General features: G+C 39.2%; 1 protein-coding gene across 5 annotated transcripts in view; it reads right to left on the bottom strand.

Moving 5' to 3' along the window:
- ZNF827 (zinc finger protein 827) overlaps window positions 1–17480 on the bottom strand; it is a 106387-nt gene that overhangs the window by 38517 nt on the left and 50390 nt on the right. For all 5 annotated transcript variants that reach the window (XR_011738866.1, XR_011738865.1, XM_065837409.2 and 2 more), the window contains exons 5-7: window positions 13884–14117; window positions 775–1023; window positions 10–67 (exon numbers count right to left, since the gene is read on the bottom strand). Coding sequence is in view for 3 of the 5 variants with exons in the window: in XM_065837409.2 (XP_065693481.2) it covers window positions 10–67; window positions 775–1023; window positions 13884–14117 (541 nt within the window). In the remaining 2 variants the exon portion in view is untranslated. The remainder of the gene's footprint in view (window positions 1–9; window positions 68–774; window positions 1024–13883; window positions 14118–17480) is intronic.

The raw sequence follows: 17480 nt of genomic DNA, 5'->3' as shown, positions 1-17480 counted from the left end.
TGCGCTTACCTGGCTGTAGTTCTGATGGTGTTATCTTTATTGTGGTTGTGCTCTTTGCTCACCTTTTCTGCAGGGGAACATACATGATTTTTCTGGTTAGCATATATCATATTTTCCCTATCAGCTTTTGTACAGTAGAACTATTTTAATGCTTTCTGATAACAGCATAATCCAGAATAATTTACCCTAAAATTGTTACAGCATGATTAGAGAACAGGGGCACGATCTTACTTAAACTAACTCCCAACAAATTTTTTCAGCTTCATATTTCAGTGTTAGTGCTCCACGCAGAGTGTGCAATGCAAGCATTCACTAAACACTGTGCTGAAATCATTGCTTTTATGGAATAGCTGAGATTTACCTTCTTTGTCAAGAGCACTGCACAGTAGAGCCCCAGGAGCACTGCATGCCGCAGCCACCGGCCACTTCTGCCAGTAACTGCCATCTATAAGTTCCCTGTACTCCAAGGCCTGGATCAACCAGCTGTCACAAATTATTTAATTAGCTTTCCAAAATACAGGAGTTGAACCCTGGCTTTTCCAATTCAGTTCAAATATTGTGAACTTGACCTGACTGTCACGGTGCACTAAAGCGTATGCTAACTATGGGGGACATTTGGCAAGGCTTTTGAGTTTCAAATGTGAGGGTAGAAGGGCACTAACTCCTATTATTTTTCAGCCTTAGCAATCTCACACTTTCATGGCACCTCAATGGTTATACACAATCTCTTTTTGTTCTTTAAATTCTACTACTGAGTATTTCCACTGCTTTTACCTGATAACTGGAAGAGCAGCTCGGATGCCATCTTCACTGATATATCTTGGCTGAAGAGATTTCTGTCTGGGATCACACGACCTTCTGGTGCCTTCTGTATGTGTTCACTAATGTCTCGCCCTAGTAAAGTGCTGTAGCCAACATTTTGGCTGGGTTGGCTGGGTAACACTGAAGCCTGCGAATCATGAATGTCAACTTCCATCGGTTCTTCTTTTATCTTCACCATCTGGGTTTCCTTGTAACTCTCAGCTGCAAATATGGATTTAAAAAAATAAACAACCGCCACAATTATTTAATTAGGTAACAATTTTTCAGAGTACTCAAAGCAGGAATCACAGTTCCAAAGTTATAATTTGTAAACTGAATCATTGCAAGCCGTAAGGGAAGCAAACAGCTGACTGCTACAGTATTCTTCTGGGGATTACAAATAGAAGCAATCTCTTGAAAATAATTTTTCAAAATAGAGAGCAGAAAACAGTTGCATACTTATAAATAAGAGAGTTATAGCACTTTCTATGAACACTGTGTGATCACACTCCAGTTAGTGAAGCTTTGCTTTTATTTATTAAACAAAGTTACAAGTACACAGCAACTCTCCAAAAGTGGACACTGAAGACCAATTGCAAACTCTAAATTACTCCTAATCAGCAGAAGCACAGTCAGAAGTATTGGTATGGGGGTAGGGGTGGAGGAGGAAACCTGATCTGCTCCTCTTCTGCTCTCTCTCACTTTTACGGAGAATTCCAGACAACTATGTGAAGAACCAGTTTGTTTAACCTGCCCATGCTTTCAAGATGAGAGGAGTATTCTTGGGCCCGTGCTTTTCTAAAGCTTGATTTGATGACAAGCGTAGATATTCCCTCATACATTACAAGATCCAATAACCTTAATGACCAGTTTCCATAAGCCCATACCCTTCCCTCCTTGCTTTCCTATCTGGTTTCTGAGGTCTAAGCAAACAAAACCATAGTTTAGAAGCCAATTTGTAGTTCACTTTCTACTCTTGAGATTCCTCAGGTGCTGCTGAATGCTCTAGTTTGGCTGCAAGGTAAGTGATCATTTTTTCTTCAGAATAAAAGCTTTGAAATCTCAAAATCAAGGCTCTAAGTTAATTTGCCTACCACACACCAAATACCTATACAGCCCTTTTGATTCAGACTTTTTGCTGTGAAAAGAGAAGTTGAAAACCTGTAGAATTTATTCTCAATTTAGTTTCAGAGACAGATGATGAGATTTTTACATGATCTTCATTCAGATTTCTCCTGAAGGGACACTGGTATCACAGCTGAACTGCCCAGCCAGGTGTTGGCTCTGCTGGCTGAACGCTGACCAGACATGCAGGAAACAGGCAGCTTAAGGCAGACAATACGTCTGGGAGAATCAAGCAAATAAATTAATGCATGAACACAGTTAAATATCAGAAGGCCACCCAGGTAAGGAATCATGCCAACAAAAAAATGTACATGGGGTTTATTATTTTCGCCTAAACCTGTACACGTACTTCTGCAACTAGCCAAGATACTGAAAACCTTAAGGAAAATCTGCTTATGTTGACTCATTATTAACACACGCCCTAAATTATTGCTCCACAGCTGGAGTCAAGGGAAAGCGAGTTCGAATTGCTCAGGTTTCATGAGCCAAGGGAGGAAAAAGCAAACCCAGCACCCAGGGAAAGAGGTTGTGGTAGAGGGTAGGGACAGGCACACTGCAGAACAATGAGAGCTTAAATACTGAGTGGATTAGGACCTGAGAGATCAACCTGGCCCTTGTCCAGGCTGGGGGAGTAACCAGTTCTGTGACTGTGGACCAGCACATTAACTGGTACAGAGAGGGGCCGGCCATCCTGGTAACATCAGGTCACTGATGGAGAGATCCTGCACAAAAAGTTTATTCACATGGAAGTTCTTTGTCATCTGTCAAATTCTACTACTTAGAAGACTCTGGTATTAAAAAGAAATAAATGAATACCGGTTCATATGAAAAAGCCCAAACACAAACAGTATTTTCTATTAACTTTAGGTCAGAGGGAAGAAAGGGCAGGGGAAGTCCACTAACTTCACTTGATAAATTAATCTCTTGCTGCTCTCTGTTCTTCCTCTCCTTTCTAACTCACACATGAATGTGTCAGGCTCACAGATTTTATTCCAAGTACGAATGTTTCGAACACCACCAGGCCAGTTTTCACCACCAGTTTTCAGCTGTCCAAACAATAAATCTCAGAGACACTGAAACATGGTTTGGTCATCCCTGACAATATCCTCAAGCCAGGCAACTGATTGGTGGCATCTTGTAGTCTCTAGCCAAAGATGAACAGAATCCCTTTAGCATGAAGACATACTCATTCTACATAAAATTAAACTGATGTGTGTCATCAAGTCCCTTTTCATTCCCCTAGTTTCTTCCTCTCCCAACATTTCTGTTGTTCTTAAGTGGAGAAAAAGTGTCTCTGCTGCTTACAGGTCTTGGGGAAAGAAAAAAAAAAATCAAAGCCAAGAGATAAAGCCACCTGGATATGTTCCAGGAATGATTTACATGAGTGCTTTCAGCCTTTTCTTATGACATTTCTTGACCTTTAAAGGAAATGCATAAACATTGATAAAAATCTTTACCATCTATGATCCACCAGATACATTTCAGACTTTGGAAATTTTTGTAGTGAATTCTCAACTGAAGACAAGTTAGAAATATCATATAATGCCTCTTTTTTTTGTCCTGTTAAGCAGATTTTTCTTCTTTTAAATTTTTTTTTTTCAATTTAAAGCTTCCATTAGCCTATTATAAAGCCACAGAACATTGCATCTGTGTTGAAAAGTGCAAAAATAGCATGCTGTGCATTGAAAGTGAACACAGAACAGCAAATGAATGCATCAAGTAAGCCTGTCAATCAAAATCTCAGGTAACTCGCAAACAAATGAGGTCTTCAGATGTCTGACAGACTGAGCTCTGCACCCAGCTGCCAAATTTAGGTGCAGAGTCAAGCTGACCTTTGCTGCTCTCTCTGCTTTTAAAATATTCTTTCTATTTCTGTTCCTGCTCCACACAGTTTAATTCCCTGTCCTGAAAATGCTTTTGAATCAAACTGATAGAACTCCAACTAAGGCAAGAGTCGAGCAATACCAGTGACCTTCTCTCCCTCATAATCAGCTAGCACTCAAATTGCCCTAACTAAGTTTACATATTTGATAATTTCCTTTGACCTTTATCTTCCCGGCTGCACCCTTTTGATCTAACAGAATGTCCCTGTCAAATGTGAATCCTGTCATACTCTGATTCCCAAAAGCAAACACACCGAAAACTGAAGGAGGGTCCCTATGATCATTTTACAAGAACTAATAAAAGGGAAACACAGTCAGTCTGTCCCATGAGCAACAATCACAGGCATACAACCCAGCCGTGCTACGTCTTGTGCTGCCGAAAGACTGTAACTAAGGTTACGCCCATACCCATCTCACCATACGGGCAGTCAAACTGTACCTTCTTGAAGATTATTTTCCCTTCTGTGCTACAGATAGTTCATTTGTGGAGTAAGGAGGTACCCCTTACTTCCATACACAGGTATCACATGTGGTCACACCGCGGCTAAAGTCTTCCAACTACACTGGTACACAAGTGGACTGGGACACCAAAAGGTCTCTGGGTTCAAATAATTAAAATGATGACAGCTTTAGCTTTTTTCCACTATTGCATTTCTCCTCGAGTAGATGGGCTACATTAAATAAACCGCAGTGTATCAGAATACAAAGTTAGTATATGAGAGTCATTTTCTTCATGCCAGATTTCTACAAAGGTACAGGCATCTAATTCCTGGAAAAAAAATCATCAGGAGATGAAGACTCAAGTACCTTTAAAACATCCAGACTATCATATCCTAAACCATGATATTCAAAACTAACCTGGACGAAGCTCAGAACAACAGCACAGCAGTGAACATTGCTCATCTGGCAGAAGATGAACTAAATCACCTAATACAGCTTTTTGTGCTGTTAAATTTGTGATACAGAAACAACTTAACAAAACATGAGAAAATTATTGCATGGATGTACTATCACCAAGCCACAGAGATGCTGTTTCTTCACAGAGCCATGTAACTTTTAATCAGCTGCTCTATAAATCCTCAACGAACTTCATCCTATTCACATCGAGTGAGACAGTTTTCCACATCAGATATGAAAAATGCAGTAGTGGACAGGCTTGTTCCAGGAGGAGGTCATTTCTTCCATAGCCTTCGGGTTCTCTGGCATTCACAAATGCAGGCCATTGCAAAATAGTGGCACTTACAAAAAACGAACAAACAAAACCCAACCAAACAAAACACACATGGAACAGTACTGATGCTATCTAAAAGCTCAAGGTACAACATTCATCCCTGAAGGCCTGACAGTGTCACCTCAAGAAGGTGCAGCAGTAAGACTGCCTCTCAAATTAACTCCTAGACAATGCCTCTCCACAACCTAGACAGAGATCGTCAAGTTTTAGAAGGAACTTCTTCAAGCTGCTTCTCTCACAAAGTTAAGACTACCACGATCCAGCATAACTTGTGCACAGTCAGCAACTTGCCCTCATGGCAACCAAAGGTCAACCATATTCTGAGCTGTATTAGTAAACCTGTAGCCATCAGGTAGAGGGAGAAGATTCTTTTTATGCTGCGCTTATGAGATTGCCTTTAGAGTACTGTGCCCTTTTTGGGGCTCCCCAGTACAAGACGGACACTGACATCCCAGAGCATGGTCAGCAGAAGGCTCCCAAGGTTGTTAGGGGGCTGCTGCAAGACATAAGAATGGCCAAGAGGACTGCGTTTGTTGAGCCTTAAGAAAAGAACACTAAGGGGACATTTTATTGCTGTCAACAACTCTCTCAGGTATAAAGGGAAGGTATAGAGAAGCTGAAGTCAGACTTCCCTCAGAAATGCACAGTGATAGTATAAGAGTCAACAGACAAGTTGGAACATGGGAAATTCTGTTTATATATACAGAAGAAAATTTCACTGTCAGAGTGGTGAAATATTGGCACACACTGCTGAGGGAGACTGAGCTCTCCATCCTTGGACACATTCAAAACTTAACAAGACCCTCAGCAGCCTGGTCTTGTTGCATCTGCTCTGAGCAAGAATTCGGATTAGATGAACCCTGGAGGTCCCCTCCAAACTAAATTATTCCATGAATCATCAGCACTACAACACATCAGCTGCAGGTTTATCTAGCAGAATTTTCAAAACCTCCATGCAAGGGAATGCTACAGCATCCTTGGGTAACACTTGTCCTACTGCTGCACTAGAAATTTTTCTTAATGTTCACTCTGAACCATCTGAGCGGTAGCTGGTAGCTGTTGCCCCTTGTTTTGCCATCTGCCACTACAGAGAAGAGTTCGACTCCACTGCTTTTCTACGTCTCCTTCTAGTAGTTGCAGGCTGCGATTAGATCTGGCTTTAGTCTCCCATTTGCTGGACTGAACAGGCCTGGTTCCCTCAATACCTTCCTGTAGGTCGCGAGCCCTAGACCCTTCATCAGGTCTGCTGCATTCTCTAGACCCTCTACTAATTCTCAACAGTCCTTTTGAACTGAGGAGTACTGGTAGAGTATTCTACATCCAGCACTCACCTATTCTAGAGCGGACATACTGAGCATGCTCTTCTAATGCAGCATAGTCTGCTTTTCACTTTATCTGAAAGTCAAAGTCAAGTGCACAGATTTAATAAAAACCACAAGTCATACAGTAAATATTGCTTTTACTGGTAGAATAGCTGTCCAATGACTTTTCATTGCTGAAACCAAATGAATCATTGTTAAATTATTCATGTGTCTTCCCACCATTTTAAACTTCATCTTGCAACTAAAATTGTAAGTTACTCATATTTGCTGAAGTGCCCATCGGCTTTACAAATCAACTCTATGAATCAACTTAGAAAAGAAAGCCTTTCCCATATGTCTCATAAATTGGACCCATGTACTAGTTTTCACAATCAAGCAGACAGGGGTAACTAGTGGGTCAACTTGTACCAACTTCAGAAGCTTTCAGTATGGAGAATCGGGCGTTTTGTTATGCTAATTGTTCTGATTTGCTAGAAGTAAACATGCCCTAAACAGCTTAAATAAAACCTCAGAGGTAGGGAACAGTTGGCAAGCACTGAAGGTTCTGCTACAGAGATACAAGTAACATCTGACGTTCCCTGGGGCACTGTGCTCGATGCTTTATTTTGCTAGTATTTTTTTCAAACTGCTGTTTTAGATAAGACAATGTCAATGGGCCTTGAACCAACCTAACAGGATCCCACATTAAAACAACAACAATAAAAAATAAAATGGCTCTTTTTTGTTAAAGTGGAAACTGAACTCCTATGTTATAGAATTTTGCAACTACAGGCTTAGTTTCACAAAAATGCATACTAACAAAAAAAAGGAGCAAATTAAAGCAATATACTAATCTGAGCAGTGATACACATCTGCTTCTCCTTCCATTTAAATGGTAGGCTTACTGTGAGCACATGAAAGACCCTACTTGGAGAACACAGCCAACCCCTCAGAACATGAATCAAAAAGAACTTGATAAAAAGTCTACAACTGCAGTGAATTGCTATTTTATAACATATTCCAATCTAAGCAAGTCTCCTAGTTCAAGAAAATTCTAGTCTAGCATCTCTGCAGCAAGCTGGACCTTTGCCTAGAGCCTGGCTCCAGTTCTCCTGCCTTAACAAGTTGACTCTCTGAAGGCAAGGGTCGCTGCAACAGGCTCTTCTGCAAATACAGTGCACCCACAAACTCCTGACACTTTGAAAAAAAATCAACATACCCACATTCCATAACTTTGTGGCCACACCCACCTGGCTGAATATCACCACGGAATAGCAGCAAACCAAAGGATCAAGGGGTTTGTTTAAACTCTTTAGTAACAAATCCAAAATACAATAAAATAATCCAGAACACCAAAAGAAGCACACCTGAACTACAGACATTATGATTTATTATTCAAATTATGTAAGCTTTTAAATTAACATAGTTTTCATTAAATGTCAAGAGTACTCTGTCATGGAAAAAAGGAAGATTAATTGCAATAACTTAAAGGTATAAGATAGAATCTACTGAACTAAAAGCTAGATTCTGTTATAAGGTACTTGTTTTTCTGTGATTTTTTTTTTTTTTAAGATCTATAGGAAAAAAAAAAACCTTAAGACTTTTCAGACTTCCATATTCCCCACCCTGTACTTCTGTGAATTTGTAGTATTTTTTCCATGTTTTTCCTGCTTTTGGGTTTAGACATTAATGTTGTCATGAAAGACAGCAACCCTCACCAATAGGTAAGAATCCATCCCTAGTTGAGTTCTTTTGGGATTATGTTATTCTGCAGATGTCACAGAAAAGCTTATTGAACTGAATGCATGTACCATGGCCTCATATGAACTTCATGTAGTACAGCACTGGCAAGAGTGTCTAAAAATCTTGAAAAAAATCTGGAGCCTACATGTTGCGATAATAGATCTAACTATCTATAAAGCTTCTACCTTTTTCTACAGGGTTTCTGAAAGACAGAATCAATTGCTGTGGAACTGCAATTATAGTTTGAGTCCATCCTTTTGAAACACCATGTATATTGTAATTAAAATACAGCTGCACTCTAACCATTCACAATCATTTTCACATTTCTGTTGGTTAAAACCAAAGAAAGCCCCACAACACAACCAAACAATACCAATAACAACAAAACCACAAACAAACAAAATCACTTGGCTAGTAGCGGACTTTAATCTGGTGATGCGACTTGCCATCTCTCCAGCTCCCATCAAAACAAAGTCTTATTTTTGAGTCAGGTACTTCCCCGCTAACTTTTCTGAGCTTTTACAGAAGCACCTGCTGCTGCCCAGAGCTTTCTAATGAGCTATTTAGAGACCAAGGAACAAAAGACTCGCCAGTGTTTTCACTCCTCTGCCCATTACCAAGGCTGGCTGCACAGGGATGAAAGCACTTGATAGCTCCCCTGCAATCTGGGTGCAAAGACTCTTCCCAGGGCCTGACAGCAGCAGAGACAGCAGCCTTGCTCCATTCCTGAGCTTCCCAGAACGTGCCATGAAGTTATGAAAATGAAATATACGGAAAGGCTAGTTTGTCTGCCCCCCACCTCACCCAAAGATGTACTAATGGACTTTTACTTCACCATAGTAGCCATAAACCAAAAGACTGCCAATGCAACCCACTAAACCTTGAAAGACTGTCACTGCTAAATAGAATAGCTTATCAGCCATGGACTCGTTTTTGTTGTCCAGTCATGCTGTTGATGACACCCAAGCATAAAGTCACCCGAGCCTTAAAATGAGGTAACTGACACCAGCTGTCTGGCCACACACACATAGATAGCACTCCCAGTCAGCAAACTTTCATATTTTTATTTAGTTCCTCTCAAAGTCTATACTCTTGCGACTGGATTGGTTTTGGTACGAGTTAATTTAAAGCCTTCTCAGATGGTCCTTCACCTCACTGTGCCCTAATGCACAATGTGCCATTTCTGGAATGGGAGTAGCATCAAGGCATTCCGGACTTAATCTTATGTTATAATTATACTACAATTCTTTTTTTTCTCTCTCTTTCTCTTTTTAAATAGAAGTTCCAATGCATGTCGTTTCAGTTAAATATAAGATACAGCATTAAAAAAAATCAGCCACAAGGCACAAAATAGGAAATCAGTGTAAATGTTTTCAAGTCGATAAAGATTTAAAAAAACCCAAACCAAACAACAACAACAAAACAAAAACAAACAAACAAAAACAACAACAAACACCAAACCCAAACCTCCACAATAACCAGTTGTGCTGGAAGAGGAATTGTCATATAATTAGGCAATAATAAACAGAATTGATTAAGAATGCTTTTGGAATCAATTGTGTGCAACGTTTTACTTCACAACCTTGGCATAAAAAGTAAGTATGCAAGAACTGCATCTGCTGATAACCCTAAATTGTGACACATTGTTGGTACTGCGGAATTAGTGTATCACAAGAAGCACTTTGTAACCCAAGGACTAAAGTACAAGAAATCCAAAAAGAACTGAGTAGTACAAAGGTCACGGATTTGCTAGTGATAACAAGGATATCTGCAAAACATGTGGAATTGATCCACTGGAAAAAAAAAAAAAAGAGGAGGAAAGCAACCTCAGTTACTATTGAAATGCAAAATGACTACATTTCATAAATATAGCTGGAATAAAGACAAATGTGATTCAGACAAGATTTCTAGGAAAGATGGGAACATACTAATGTCATAGTTCAAGGCATCAGGGTAAAATATTACTTATAAAATGCTAGTACCTGGAATAAATTTTGTACACTTCCAGCTATGCATTCATTTTTGGACAAGAAGGCAAAACACTATGTGCTTCTGACAGATAATACATGCTCAAAACATATTAGCAGCATGACTATTTCAACAGAAAACGAATTTTTAGACTCAAACATCAGCATGTAAATGCAAACGTTTATTTTAAATTTCAGTCTTCTCTGAAACCTACCTTAGAATTTACAAGACTGAGTGTATAAAACTGACCAAGGATCACTGGCTACACCACTTAGATAAACATTCTGAGAATTAAATTAGCTTTTCCATGAAGGAGAACTGGTAATAATGTAGAAAACTTATTCAGGTGCATTTGAAATACATTGCTTCCATTTTTAGTAAGTGATTTTGTGCAACATTTCATAGGAATTTAAATTCTTGCAGCAATGGCACCCTTCCAAAAAGAGATGAGAGTGATTTGCCACTCCACTATCTCCTCAAATTGATTTGCTTACCCTTGGATCTAGACTCAGTCAAGACTTAGTAACGGACAGAATCCACAGCTCACCCTTTTTAGCATCTGTATAAACCACAGTAGTAATTTTATGTTTTTCTGTAAAATGTAGTTTGAAAGTCTACATTGAGTCTCAAACTTTAGTTGTTAAGCCCCAAAGACCATTTCTTCCAAATGGGGGTTCCATTTATTTCTAATAGCAGAGCAGTTGTTACGAACTTTTGCTTTGACTATCTAGATAGAAATGAGTTCTGCCCAGACATGCCCAAGAGACTTTAGCCTTCTTAGCTTGAATAATCTTTTGGAAGAAATATAACTAAGTATCAAGTGACTAGGTATCAAGTTTGTGAACTATGAGGTAGAAGATCTGAATCCAAGTGAAACACAGTGGAGAAAAAAATGGTATAAAATGGCACATCATATCCAGATAAGGTCCAGCTCCACCAAAGTATTACAATATGCAGGGTAAGGGCCTGACCTCAAACACAGGTTGTGTGCTGCCAGAAGCAGGGAAGTGTCCCAACAGCTTTTTAGCTTCATGAGAAAAGAGAGAACCTTGTGTAGCAGAACTAAAATAGAAAGCTGCATGTGTGATTTTCTCTTGTTTCTTTACATCTATCTCTACAATGACAACTACTAAATGTTCTGTTAATGTACTACTACAGTAAGATATGTTTATTCTTCTAACTCTTCCTAATTTTAGAGCAGCTTAGAGTAGTTCCTGAGTGGCTGACAAGTCTCTCCATTATAGGGGCTGGTGATTTGCAGTAGGTCTCTCTTACAGTCTGAGCCAGCCCAAACTAGGCTCCTGAGCTGGAAAGGCCTCCCACCACACTGTACAAGCTCAGCTAAGACCTAGCAACACAGCATCTCCGGCTGGGAAAAGAGATTTCCCACTGAAAAATATAAACCAGCATATCCTTCACATGAAAGGTACACAGCAAGGTATGTGCCTAAATCCCAAGAGGCTCCCATGACACTGCGACAACTGCCAATATTATTGCTCAGGGGTAACAGAAGCATATATGTCAGGAATGCAGAAAGCAAAGTACTATCATGTTGGAAATCCCTTGCTGAATGTGTATGTAGTGCAGTTTTTGGTAATCAGTAGTACACACAAGAAAGTGAAAATAACAAGGCAAGGATGTAATCCATTCAGACTTTACCAAGAATACACAGAGTCCAGAAGGACCTGACGTAAACTCAATTATATAAAACATAATAAGGGCACTTGACTGAAGATTTCTCAAAGACAGCAGAACATCCAGACATATTCATTCCTTTCCTTTTTTTTTTTCCTCCCTCTCCTTCCAGTATCAAGAAGCGACTTCATTGTTTAAGTTCTAAATAACTGCAACAACAAAACAAAACAAAAAGTACAGAATTGCTTAAAATAAGCTAGGAAGTCAATATTGATCTCAGAGTATTCTACCAGACAAAGCAAATATTAGAACAAAACAAAACAACAACCAAAAAACTCACCAAAAAACTAAAGAGGCTGTTGATCTTAGATATTCCTCTTCTATTTGTCCTACATGAAACTGTATCTTAGTGCTTTCCTCCTTTATAGTTTCTGCCTTAGATGGCAATTCAAAAAAGTACCAGTTGAAAACAGAGTATGTGATAAACTCGATATCACCCCACCCACTGGCTGAATCAGGAATACCAACTGCAGCAATCCCGACTGAGTAAATCCCAGAGGAATTCTTTACCTTCCAATCTACGGATTAACCAAAAAGACTCCTATCAACACAAACCACTCAGTCCCAAAGAGATAATAAGAAAAACGTTGAATTAGCATATTTCTTACTACAACCTTTAAAGGCAGGGAGTTCCCAGCAGAAGTGACTGAAGACTTGACCAAGATCTTGTACGTGGCACATTTCACCCATATAAACAGGCATTGAAGGCACAAATATAATATTCTGTAATAAAACTATTTAAACACAGCCTGCTGCTGCTGAATTCAAGACTGACAATCAAGAACCCTAGCATCTGTGAAATACTTGAGAAATCATTAAGTTACAGAGCTCTTTCTTTATGAAAATAGTTATATATGTTTATACAGACCAAGAAAAATAAAGTCACAGGTTAACCTTCATTAGGCTGTAAAGTTCTTTTACTAGAACACCATACTCCAATAACCAAATGCTTGGTATTTGGGAGTCCATGAAAAACTGGAAACTTCTGCTCTGATTAGCTTTTGCACCTGGGAAGCACTTCATGCACCATCAACACAGAGGTTTGCAAATCAATTGTTCAAATTCTGCTGCAAATCAAAGCATGCAGGTATGAACAGGAGTGAATTAATCACATGCTAGAATTTATGGGAGAGATCCTAGTGAGTTAGAGTTTTTCAGGTATAAATTTGAGCTCAAATTCAATGTTGACAGTATCGAATCAAGCCAAATAATTTCAGATAGGTTTGCCAGGGATCTCAGAAGTAAGCATTTCCACTGGCACCTCTTGTGTGACTTTGGCATCCTTAAAATGTAAGTCTTGTCCAGTTTTGGAGAAGACTTAAAAGCTAACTGATCCAGTTTATGTTTGGAAGTATGAGGCCCAGCCTCCTGGACCGACTTTCATGTCTCCGTTCTAGAAACTGAAGTCTATTAGACGTTCAAGTCCTTTTCATCATTCACTTAAAAACCAGTTCCCAGCAGGGAGAATTCGACCCTCTTCCCCAAAGTTAAACCTTGATTCTGACAGTCTGAGAAACCATAATTAGCAGAACATACATTTTTGTTTTACTCCCTCCAGCTGTAACAGTATGTATGTGTATATGCATGCATATTGTCCAATTGTCCGGCAGAAGGACGTATCACTAAGGCAACGTAGGCAACTTCAAGTGGTCTTCCTAACAGCAGAAAGCTGGCTCAGTTTACATTATCTTTCTAACAGCATATCATATGATTTTGAGTAAAATATATTGTCAGGAAAAATAAAAGGCTTTAAAAGTCATTATTTATTAAGCTATGTCAAGTATAGTTTAGTGCAAACACACTTTCTTGTGATGTTAATGAAGTGACACATGGGAATAAATTTGTATTAACATGTTTTGTTAGATTTTCAAAATGCCACTACCTAAAAGCTTTAAGGCATCATGTCCTTTCACTTATCCCATACTCATTAAATTGACGATCAGAGTACAGGTAATTAAATAATATAGCGACAGACCAAGCTTAGAGGTCTTATATATATGAACCTGTGTGGACAGACATTTTCAATTGTTTCTTCACTTGCTACTAAAGCTAAACATTCCTTCTGCAAGGTAACCCTGTTAGTATACATGAAAAAAAAAAAAAAAGAAGTTGAATATTATTAAATTAAATATCTACCTGAGAGTTTCATGAGGAGTTCAGATGCTGCCTTCACTGACATGTCCTGCCTCATCACATTTGCCTGTGCTTCCTGTGGCTTGAGTTTCTCCTCATGGACGTTTGGAGCTGAGGCTTCGGATTCCTGGCTGAACATGTAGCTGGACTGAGACAAGGCTGAACCTGCAGCTTCCTCATCCTTCGGTTCATCTTTCACTTTAAATTTAGGAGTCAAAGGCTCTTTTTGATTTGCAGCTGCCAAGAGAAGGAAAGAACCAAGACTTACTGACATATGTAATATATAATCATAGAGCAGCTAGTAGCAGGAAGAAGCCATAACCTAAGAAATGCTAGAGTAGGTACTGGAAGCAAGCAAGTCAAATGGTATCCAAAGATGCTTCAGGAAATAAACATCTGCATCTTTTATACAAAGGGACAGTTTTGAAACACAAAACCTGCATGTACCCGAGCTCTAGAAAACATCCTCTTCCTCTTTTTTGACCCTACTCCTCCTACAAGCATTCCCCTGGTCATTGGCTTGTATGGTTTTTATAGGCTTGATGGAAGTTTAAAATATCATTTCACATAAGGGCAAATTTGGCAAAGCTCACAGGTACTACATATTGAGTTCTTAGAGCATGGAAAAGAGGCAAGAGATGAAGAGTAGAAAGACAGGAAACCTAAGAGCGGCATAAAAGGAAAAGAACTGCAAATTCTTGGGTCCTAGAAGTTGTTATTGGTTAAGAAGGACAACAGAGGGATTTTCAAGACAGCTCTGCACTAGGAGATGCTATCACAGTACTGTTCCAAGTTCTAAATCCATAAAAAAAAAGAAAGAGAACAGGTTTAAAATAATATTTTCAAATACTCCATATGTAAGCAGCTGCACAGCATCAGAGAAGAGTACAGAGACCTTGGGGCTGCTTATAATCTACACACTGAACAATGCCGTTCTTGAACAGTCTTTCCAATACCACTGGACAGTGACAGATTCTTTGCATTGCATTTAGTTGAAGGGACGAAACCTACAACTCCTCTTAAGCAACACCTCTAAACCCAGGCAATATAAATTCACTGGCAGACTGCACAACAAATAGGAGGCTAAAGATTTTGCAGTGTTTGTCAACAGTTTTTCTTATAATTCTTTATTTTTGACCATGAAGAGATACTTCCTTTCCTGTCTCTGTTAGTGGCTTCTTCTTGTTCAAATTTTCACTTCAAATTCCCAGTAACACAGAGCAGATAACTTGTTCAGTGCCCCAAACTTTGATGAGTTTACATCCTTCTCACCTCTCTAAACCTCTGTCTCTGCAAATATTGAAGAAAGAGCACCATCTCCATTTTGTTATCCTTCCGAGCTTTCTCACCATTTACCTCGCTACCTTTCTTTTCTCTGACACTTCTTTTCCTCGTTTCACATGACAATCCCACGCTGATCCTCAGGACTCTTGCAGATGAGCTCTGTCAAATCTCACTGGGACCACATAAGAAAGATGAACCCCACCACCCCTTTCACAAGCTGCAGCAGGGCATTAGAAGTCAACACACATTGCCTGCTGCAGAGAGCTGTTTGTTTTACAAACCCGCTACATAAGCAGAAGCAGCTGAGGAACTGGCATATCACAGGGATGGTGACATGCAGCTGAAGGGGCAGGGTACCAACAGGTCAAATCAACCCAACAAACTCTGGTGATATTCACGTGCTGAAGCCTTTCATCTACTTTTTTCTACACTTCACTGCTTCTTATCTACTCTCCACCTCCTCATTCCTTATTTCCTCAAATACTCTCCTTCTCAGCAGTTCCCCCAAAATCTGACTCCTAGAACATCTGAACCCCTGCATCCCACTGTGAAGTGCTCACCACCTCCCAGAGTCCTCAACCCTAAAATATGGGCACAATTGCCACCTATATCTCAAATAGGTATTTCCATTTGCTACTTTGAGCTTCATTCATTTTCACACAGTCAACTGTTTTGCAGTTTTCTTTATGTTTGTCTGTTTGTTTTTTAAAGCTATTATACTACGTTACCCTGTAATACAACACATATCTTTTCAGTTTATATTCCAGGGTTGTCTGATTCAGCTTCAGATTATCTGTATTTTCCTCCTTTCTTACTGGTGGGCAAGCCATTACCAAAGAACAAGATTAAAGGAACTGGTATAAACTGCATACACATAAGGAGCTACATACACACTGGTGCTATTCACTATTCAGAAATTAAATTTGCTTATATGTGTAGTTTTTAATACGATCCATAAGCACTTTTATGAGTATTAGAAATTGCTTTTTCCTTTTTAAAAAAGAGCAAAAGAAAAAATACGAACCAATAAAGTATGCTTTAACTCATCAAAATACAGGTTAAGACTCTCAAATAAATCTTAACTTTACCAAGGTACTTACAAAAAAAAAAAAAATCCATCTATCTTCTTTATCCAGGCCTACATCCTTCTAGCTCAGGCTATTCTGGGGTTGGAGATGGGGCAAAGAACGGTCACCCAAAAAACAAAAGACCCAAGCCTACTATGCTGCACTATGTTCTGCATTCCTTCTCTTTTAAAACATGCTGCTCTAGCTGTTACTGATATGAAAAATACCTCCACCAGGAGCTGAGTGCAACTGATAGGGAAAGAATCTGGAGAACTAAATCTTTTGATTTTTTTCATTTCAATAAGGTATTAATTCAAATTTTCCCAGAAAATAAAGGAAACTTGAGTCTGAGTGAAGAGGGAGACCCACTGAGAACAATCATTAACCTGTGAAGCCAGCTGTGTTTGCACCCATGATCCAGGGCAGAAAATGAACAGGTAGGGGAAGCCCTACAGACCAGGTCAGCTTACACTTCTACCATTTAAAATACAGAGGTGATACTAAACTCATTTACATAGATTACTGTAAGTTTGCAACCATACACCATGGTTATAAGCCAGGTTAAGATCAAGTAAAAACATCTATACACAAGTAGAAAAACTGTAACAGAATTAATATACTATCACAGCATTAAACTAGGAGCTTTTTTCAAAGACAAGCACTATAGTGGCAGGTGCCTTATGGATTCCCCTATCACAAGAAGGGGGATTAAAGGGGGCGCTTTTTGAAGTCATTAGAAGTTCTTAAACCCTCTTATTGCCAAGCCAAAACTCAGTATACAATGTGACCCAAACCAAGGGTAGGTGTCAAGTGGTATCTCTATGCTATGGGTACTGATTTTTCTTCATACCAAAACCAGATAAAATCAGATAACTAGTGGGTTGGTTTCAATGAAAATGTTTCAATTAATGGGGCTTTTACTCTGTCTTGAAATATACTAAAGCAGATTCCTATGCAAAGGAAGCCTAAATAGAATGACAAATAAAAAAAAAAAAAGGAGGAGGTTAGCCAGTCTATCAGATCCATACACTAAAACTAGAGGGGAGGAAAAACAAACAAACAAAACACCCACATAAAAATCCCCCCCAAACCAACTAAAATCCTCATCACCCTTGCTTCTGTCCCATCTTGGATCTACAATTATGGGCAGAATTGCTAACACATGGGAAATAGTAACTATGATGCATTCACTGCTCATATTAGGGAGAACAATAAACAGATGTAAGAAAAATCATTGCAAGTAAGGGAA

This window comes from Patagioenas fasciata, chromosome 4 (assembly GCF_037038585.1).
Source record: "Patagioenas fasciata isolate bPatFas1 chromosome 4, bPatFas1.hap1, whole genome shotgun sequence".
Taxonomy (NCBI): Eukaryota; Metazoa; Chordata; class Aves; order Columbiformes; family Columbidae; genus Patagioenas; species Patagioenas fasciata.
This window is presented reverse-complemented; position numbering and strand designations above follow the sequence as displayed.